This window comes from Bison bison, unplaced genomic scaffold (genome assembly GCF_000754665.1).
Source record: "Bison bison bison isolate TAMUID 2011002044 unplaced genomic scaffold, Bison_UMD1.0 scf7180017864254, whole genome shotgun sequence".
Lineage (NCBI taxonomy): Eukaryota > Metazoa > Chordata > Mammalia > Artiodactyla > Bovidae > Bison > Bison bison.
Genome location: NW_011494826.1, coordinates 9366432 through 9375209, shown reverse-complemented (window position 1 = coordinate 9375209; position 8778 = coordinate 9366432). Strand labels below are relative to the sequence as shown.

Here is an 8778-nt window from a genome sequence, read left to right as displayed (position 1 = left end):
GCCCGCCCGGCTGGGCCCCGAGCCGTGGTCCCCAACGCTTCCGCCACACATTCAACGTCGCGGCCCTCTCCACCCGGAGTTTTTAATCTTTCAAATCCCGAGGGGGGCTGCGGCGGTAGAGGCAGCAGCGGCTCCACCCACCCTGAGTCCCCCAACCTCCGCAGCCGCGTGCCGCCGCCCGCCCCATTGTCACGCAGCCCGACGTAGGCGGTGCTTGCCCCTGGGCCCCGCCCCGCCGGCCGCGCGCGCCGTCCCGGAAACCCCTTCTCAACCCGCACAGGGAAGGCGCGGCGCCCGTTGCTTCTCCCGCCGTGGGATCCCGGTCAGCTCAGGATTTTTCAATTATCTTCCCCTCCGCTCCCATTTCCCTGCGGTGCTGCTGCCTCGGCCCCCGCCCTTCTGCGGGTCAGAGCCCAGGTGTGGAGAAGCTTTACCGGATTCATCCTTGCAATCTGGGTCATGAGCCAAGGCTTAAGCTACCCTTTGAGAGGGCCCCGGGAAATTGGATTCTCCTGACACTGCTTCTGTGACCTTAGGCCTGCCTGCAGCCCTGGGTGGACCCTATCAGCCACCTGGCTCTGGTCCCTTCAGAATTGGCCCACGCGAGGACACTCCATTCCTTGCCCACTGATTCCTCATGTGGCGTCTCCACTCCCACTCAAACCCAGGTCTAGATCTGCTTTCATATGCCGTCTGGTATTATTGTCTTTCAGTACTTATTTCCTGTTTTCTCAACCTCGTGAGGCCCCTGTTGGAGACCAAGTCTGTATGTCTCAATCTCTCCCACAGTGGATGCACAATGTTGATTATAATAACGTCAAGTCCAGCCAGTTACGATAGATTACTAAACCGAAAACCAGAAAGTCAGGTTCTAGAATTAGTTTTGATAACTAGCTAAGGCTAGTTACTTAACCTCCATTTTTCTGGTTTCCTCATCTGTAAGATTAAGTAATTATTGGACTAAGTGATCTCTTGAAAAAAGTCTCATAGCAATGTGATTCTGTAACCTTCAAGTTTTCTTCCTGTTATCTATGCATCTCTGATTCTGTGGCTCATTTTCTGGAACAGGCTGAATGCTGAAGCTCCCCTACGTGATTCTTTGACACTACAAAAAAAAAAAAAAATGCTTATAAAGCCAATCACCCTGTGTTGAGAATCCAGAGAAAAACAATCTCCAACATCAGTATTCTCAAGATCAGACAATATTCAACTTTTTGTTTTAAGATTTTTTGGTGTGCACCATTTATGGAATTTGTTACTCATTGCTTCTATTTTATGTTTTGGTTTTTTTGGCCTTGAGGCATGTTGGATCTTAGTTCCCTGACCAGGAATTGAACCTGCAACCCCTGCATTGGAAGGTGAAGTCCTAACCACTGGATTGCCAGGGAAGTCCCAATATTCAGTTTCTTCCCCCTACCCCCACCTCCATCTGTGGTGGAATCAGACTGATAGAGAATTTTTTCTTGCTCTTGAGATCTAACCTGTCATTATTTAAAGGACATTTTAATTATTTAAAAGATAATTTAAATTCTCTTTAAAAATGGCATTGTTTCCCATGGGCAGATACAAAGTACTGTTGGGGTTCATGGCTTGGTAAATAGAACATATGAAAGGTATCTGCTCCAATTTGTGCCCTTGGCTGGATAATCTTGCACAATGAAAAACCAGCTGGACATTGCAGCCCTGACTCAGAGCATGTAAGATCAGAGCACTTGTTTCTGTTTATGTTGCTTTCTGAGTACCCCTGTGTGTCAATTTCTTCCCCAGTCTCTTCTATGGACAGTTTTCAGAATCTGAAATAAGGTCTGAGCTTTGATCTATTTGATATCCATTATAGCATTAATTCTACAGTATTTTGATGTCACCTATGCACCAGAATCTAGATGTGCTAGATTCTAATTCAAAGATAATGGGAGAGACTCAGTTCCTTCAAGGATCTTACTGCCTAGTGGGGGATACATACAAGGAAACGTACATGGTATAGTACAGGGTGCAAAGTACTATGTGTGTGTGTGCTAAGTCGCTTCAGTTGTGTCTGACTTTTTGCCACCCAATGGACTGCAGCCTGCCAAGCTCCTCTGTCCAAGGGATTCTCCAGGCAAGAATACTGGAGTGGGTTGCCATGCCCTCCTCCAGGGGATCTTCATGATCTAGGGATTGAATCCAAGTCTGTTACATCTCCTGCACTGGCAGGTGGGCTCTTTACTGCTAGTGCCACCTGGGAAGCCTGAGCAAAGTGCTGTAAGTTCAATTCAGTCACTCAGTTGTGTCCAACTCTTTGTGACCCATTGGACTGAAGCACACCAGGCCTCCCTGTCCATCACCAACTTCCACAGCTTACTCAAACTCATGCCATCCAACCATCTCATCCTCTGTTGTCCCATTCTCCTCCCACCTTCAGTCTTTCCCAGCATTAGGATCTTTTCTAGTGAGTCACTTCTTCGTATCGGGTGGCCAAAGTATTGGAGTTTCAGCTTCAACATCAGTCCTTCCAATGAATATTCAGGACTGATTTTCTTCAGGATGGACTGGTTTGATCTCCTTGTAATCCAAGGGACTCTCAAGAGTCTTTTCCAACACCACAGTTCAAAAGTATCAATTCTTCTGTGCTCAGCTTTCTTTACAGTCCAACTCTCACATCCACACAGGACTACTGGAAAAACCATAGTTTTGACTAGATGAACTTTTGTTGGCAAAGTAATGTCTCTGCTTTTTAATATGCTGTCTAGGTTGGTCATAACTTTTCTTTCAAGGAGTAAGTGTCTTTTAATTTCATGGCTGTAGTCACCATCTACAGTGATTTCGGAGCCCCCCAAAATAAAGTCTCTCACTGTTTCCATTGTTTTCCCATCTATTTGCCATGAAGTGATGGGACCAGATGCTTTGATCTTAGTTTTCTAAATGTTGAGTTTTAAGCCAACTTTTTCACTCTCCTCTTTCACTTTCATCAAGAGGCTCTTTAGTTCTTCCTCACTTTCTGCCATAAGAGTGGTGTCATCTGCATATCTGAGGTTATTGATATTTCTCCCAGCAATCTTGATTCCAGCTTGTACTTCATCCAGTCCAGCATTTCTCATGATGTACTCTGCATATAAGTTAAATAAGCAGGGTGACAATATACACTCGTTTTCCTATTTGGAACCAGTCTGTTGTTCCATGTCCAGTTCTAACTGTTGCTTCCTGACCTGCATACAGATTTCTCAGGAGGCAGGTCAGGTGGTCTGGTATTTCCATCTCTTTAAGAATTTTCCACAGTTTATTGTGATCTACACAGTCAAAGGCTTTGTCATAGTCAATAAAGCAGTAGTAGATGTTTTTCTGGAACTCTCTTGCTTTTTCGATGATCCAGTGATGTTTGCAATTTGATCTCTGGTTCCTCTGCCTTTTCTAAATCCAGCTTGAACATCTGGATGTTCATGGTTCACTTACTGTTGAAGGCTGGCTTGGAGAATTTTGAGCATTACTTTGCTAGCGTGTGAGATGAGTGCAATTGTGCAGTAGTTTGAGCATTCTTTGGCATTGCTTTTCTTAGGGATTGGAATGAAAACTGACCTTTTCCAGTCCTGTGGCCACTGCTGAGTTTTCCAAAGTTTCTGGCATATTGAGTGCAGCACTTTCACAATGTCATCTTTTAGGATTTGAAATAGCTCAGGTGGAATTCCATTACCTCCATTAGCTTTGTTCATAGTGATGCTTCCTAAGGCCCACTTGACTTTGATTTCCAGGAGGTCTGGCTCTAGGTGAGTGATCACATCATTGTGGTTTATCTGGGTCATGAAGATCTTTTTTGCATAATTCTTCTGTGTATTCTTGCCACCTCTTCTTAATATCTTCTGCTTCTGTTAGGTCCATACCATTTCTGTCCTTTATTGAGCCCATCTTTGCATGAAATATTCCTTTGATATCTCTAATTTTCTTGAAGAGATCTCTAGTCTTTCCCATTCTATTGCTTTTCTCTATTTCTTTGCATTGATCGCTGAGGAAGGCTTTCTTATCTCTCCTTGCTATTCTTTGGAACTCTGCATTCAAATGGGTATATCTTTCCTTTTCTCCTTTGCCTTTCACTTCTCTTCGTTTCTCAGCTATTTGTAAGGCCTCCTCAGACAACCATTTTGCCTTTTTGCATTTCTTTTTCTTGGGGTCGTCTTGATCCCTGTCTTCTGTACAATGTTATGAACCTCTGTCCATAGTTCTTCAGGCACTCTATTAGATCTAATTCCTTGAATCTATTTGTCACTTCTACTAATTGTATAATTGTAAGGGATTTGATTTAGGTCATACCTGAATGGTCTAATGGTTTTCCCTACTTTCTTCAAGTCTGAATTTGGCAATAAGGAGTTCATGATCCGAGCCACAGTCAGCTCCCGGTCTTGTTTTTCCTGACTGTATAGAGCTTCTCCATCTTTGGCTGCAAAGAATATAATCAATCTGATTTCGGTATTGACCATCTGGTGATGTCCATGTGTAGAGTCTTCTCTTGTGTTGTTGGAAGAGGGTGTTTGCTATGACCAGTGCCTTCTCTTGGCAAAACTCTTATTAGCCTTTGCCCTACTTCATTCTGTACTCCAAAGCCAAATTTGTCTGTTACTCCAGGTATTTCTTGACTTCCTACTTTTGCATTCCAGTCCCCTATAACGAAAAGGACATCTTTTTTGGGTGTTCTAGAAGGTCTTGGAGGTCTTCATAGAACCATTCAACTTCAGCTTCTTCAGCATTATTGGTTGGTGCATAGACTTGCATTACTGTGATATTGAATGGTTTGCTTTGGAAATGAACAGAGATCATTCTATGGTTTTTGAGATTGCATCCAAGTACTGCATTTTTGACTCTTGTTGACTATGATGGGCACTCCATTTCTTCAAAGGGATTCTTGCCCACAGTAGTAGCTATAGTTGTCATCTGAGTTAAATTCACCCATTCCAGTCCATTTTAGTTCCCTGATTCCTAAAATGTTGATGTTCACTCTTGCCATCTCCTGTTTGACCACTTCTAATTTGCCTTGATTCATGGACCTAACATTCCAGGTTCCGATGCAATATTGTTCTTTACAGCATTGGACTTTGCTTCCATCACCAGTCATGTCCACACCTGGGTATTGCTTTGGCTCTGTCTCTTCATTCTTTCTGGAGTTATTTCTCCACTGATCTCCAATAGCATATTGGGCACCTATCGACCTGAGGAGTTCATCTTTCAGTGTCATATCTTTTTGCCTTTCATACTGTTATGGGGTTCTCAAGGCAAGGATACTGAAGTGGTTTGCCATTCCCTTCTCCAGTGGACCACGTTTTGTTAGAACTTTCCACCATGACCTGTCCATCTTGGATGGCCTTACATGGCATGGCTTCATGGCTTTAATGGTTTTATTGAGTTAGACAAGGCTGTGGTCCATGTGAGATTGGTTAGTTTAATGTGATTGTGGTTTTCATTCTGTCTGCCCTCTGATGGAGAAGGATAAGAGGCTTATGGAAGCTTCCTGATTGGAGAGACTGAGGGGGAAACTGGGTCTTATTCTGATGAGGGGGGGGGCATGCTCAGTAAATCTTTAGTCCAGCTTTCTGTTCTTGGGCAGGGCTGTGTTCTCAGTGGCCCCAACCCTGCAGCAGGCCACCGCCAACCCATGCCTCTGCTGGAGACTCCTGTACACTCACAAGCAAGTCTGGATTAGTCTCTTGTGGGGTCACTGCTCCTTTCTGGGTCCTGGTGCACACAAGATTTTGTTTGTGCCCTCCCAGAGTCTGTTTCCGCAGTCCTGTGCAAATTCTGGTGGTTCTTTGGTGGGGTTAATGGCAAGCTCCTCCATGAGGGCTTATGCCATACCCAGGTCTACTGCAGCCAGAGCCCCTGCCCCTGCAGCAGTCCACTGCTGACCTGCACCTCCGCAGGAGACATTCAAACATAGTTCTGTCTCAGTCTCTGTGGGGTCTCTGAGTCCTGATGTGGACAGGTTTGTTTGAGCAAAGTACTATAAAGCTCGTTTAATATAAGGCATATCACAACATTTAAAATATCCCTATCCCCTTAGGTTTCTTTTCTTTTTTAAAAAAGGACTTATTTATGCTTTATTTATTTAATGTTGGTTGCTCTGGTTCTTTGTTGCTGTGCATGGGCTTTCTCTAGTTGCAGTGAGTGAGAGCTACTGTGCACAGGTTTCTCTTGGATTCTTTTATGGAGCATGGACTCTAGGCATTTGGGGTTCAGTAGCTGTGGCACACAGGCTTAGTTGACATGCAGCATTGGGGTCTTCCCAGAGCAGGGATCAAACCTATGTTCCCTGCATTGGCAGGTGGATTCTTAACCAATGGACCACCAGAAGCCCACCCCATCTTTAGATTTCTTGATGGACTACCTGTACAGCACTCTGATCAGAGTATCAAAGTCTAACTCTTGAGGACAGCGCAGTTCCCACTAGTGAGTATTATCCTCTGGGAGAAAAAAGAAAGAAAATTGTTCCCTCCTCTGTATTGAATGAATGTTTCTATTGTTTCAGTGTTATGCTTTTTAGGTTATATTGAGAAGATTATCTTGTTGGGGATCATTGCATAAGGCCACAGTCTTTTAGGTTGCATGATATTTCTTAAAGATGTTGATCCTCAGAGATGATGAAAAAAATCACAATCCAGTTGGCAGGAGGAACAGGGAACCTCAGGTTATTTCCTGACCTTTCTATTTTGATTTAGACTTTGGTGAAGGCACATGCCAACCAGTATTTGTGGGAGTTGAGATTGCCTCTGCCCTTTGGAAATGAGCTGGTTCTAGGAAAGAACATGTAGTCAACTTCAGGCTGACAGTGAGTAAAAGATATTTGAAAGTGTAATATCTAATTTCACATAACTGTATGTGTTTATTTCATTGTTATTCCTTAGCCATATTGAGGCCAAAGCCACAAAGCTGCTCTATTCAGCGTTTTCTGCTTTAAGAAGTCATCTTTTATCTGATTCTACCTGCTACCACTATCCTACCTTTGCTTTCTAGACCATCTTTTCAGATCATATAATCTTGAGGGGGAAGTGTTCCTCTGTTCCAGTCCCCACCTGTTGAAACAGGTGTCAGGTGACTCCTTACCATTCTACCTTATTAGTGTATGTGATTCACACAGCAGTATCTGAACTTCCATGGTTCTATGTAAAGCATTCTATTTTATTTTAATAATTACCCAAGACCAAAGCTTCTTCACATAAGCCAGATAAGTATGATCGATTCAGACTTTTGGTATTTGTGGACCCATGGTGCCACAGTAACCGGGCAGATGTGGAGCCAAGTCTGGAAAGTTCTTGTTGGTAGGGGAAAGGAAAAGAGGAAGAGCCAGCTGGTTTGTAGTATAAGAGACTGAAGCGTCTCCTCTGCACATCCTGCCGTCCTCCCTTCACTGTGGGGCACAGGGCAGGGGCTATCTCGCAGTAACAGCCATCTGCCCCTCTCCACCTCTCAGAAGTTACATGGTGCAATTTCGTGGCCATGTTCCCTTTTCTTCTCTCTTAAAGGTTGTCCCTACTGTCCATTTTAATTCATTTTCATCTGTGTAAAATTATTAGAGTTAGATTATGCCATATAATTTATTGAGTCAACAACCCACACTTCCACTTGAAATAACTTTGTCCAAAGTATATGACAGAATATTTAGAGTGAAGAAAGTGATATAACCGTACCCTTCGACCTCTGCATTTCCTATTTGGTAAGACATCCGGTGCATTAAAATTTATATTTTATTTTTTATTTTTAGGATTAGAATTTATTTCATTTCTTAAAATGTGCATGTCTTGGTCCAGTCAGGGTGCTATGACAAAATATAATAAACTATTTCTTATAGATCAGGAGGCTGGTAAGTTCAAGATCATGATGCTGACAGATTCTGTGTCTGGTGAGAGTTTCCTGCTTCATAGATGGTTATCTTTTCACCGGGTCTTCACTTTTGGAAGAGGCTGAGGAGCTCTGTGAGCCTTCTTTATAAGGGTTTTCATGACCTAGTCATCTTTCAAAGATCCCACATCCTAACATCATCACCTTGGGGATTAGGATTTCAACACATGAATTTTGGAGAGACACAAACATTCAGACCATAGCAGAGAGTGTCTTTGGTTACAGACTAAATGCAACGATAACTAGCCTGAAGCAGGAAATATTCATTTAAACATGTATAAGATGTCTATAGAGTTTCAGGCACTATGCTAGACCCTACAGTGAAGAAGTCAACATCTAGAAAGCGTTAGTCGCTCAGTCGTGTCCGACTCTACAACCCCATGGACTTCAGCCCACCAGGTTTCTCTGTCCATGGGATTCTTCAGGCAAGGATACTGGAGTGGGTTGCTATTCCCTTCTCCAGGGGATCTTCCCAACCCAGGGACTGAACCTGGGTCTCCCACATTGCAGGCAGATTCAGACTGCAGCCACATTGCAACATCTAGAGGTATCTTTAGATAAACCCAGAATGCCAACTCTTTAGTTCCTGTGAGGAAAATAACTGTAATTCCAGAATGACCACAAGAGTCACTATTTCCTTAAAGGCAAATCAATACAGGAAGCTGAGTTACAATCAAAAGGCAGCTAGGCAGGCAGAAATAACAAAAATACATAATGAATAAAGTCATTCATCCTTTTGTTTATTCATTCAACAAATATTTATTATCTAGAGCTATTTTACTGATGGTTGTTTTTATGTTTAACTGAAGTCACACTTAAGATGTAGAATTACTAAATCCATTTACTTAATGATTTGTAAGAGGTCTACCCACAAAACTATACTTATCAAAACCTCATAAATTTTAAAAATATTTCTTCTGG

General features: G+C 43.0%; 1 protein-coding gene across 1 annotated transcript in view; it reads right to left on the bottom strand.

Annotated features, from left to right (window-relative positions):
* Window positions 1-7457, bottom strand: part of DDHD1 (DDHD domain containing 1) — a 75172-nt gene extending 67715 nt beyond the window's left edge. Inside the window, 1 exon segment of the mRNA XM_010847774.1 lies at window positions 7154-7457. Within this exon segment, the coding sequence (XP_010846076.1) occupies window positions 7154-7457 (304 nt within the window).
* Window positions 7458-8778: the final 1321 nt, after the last annotated feature.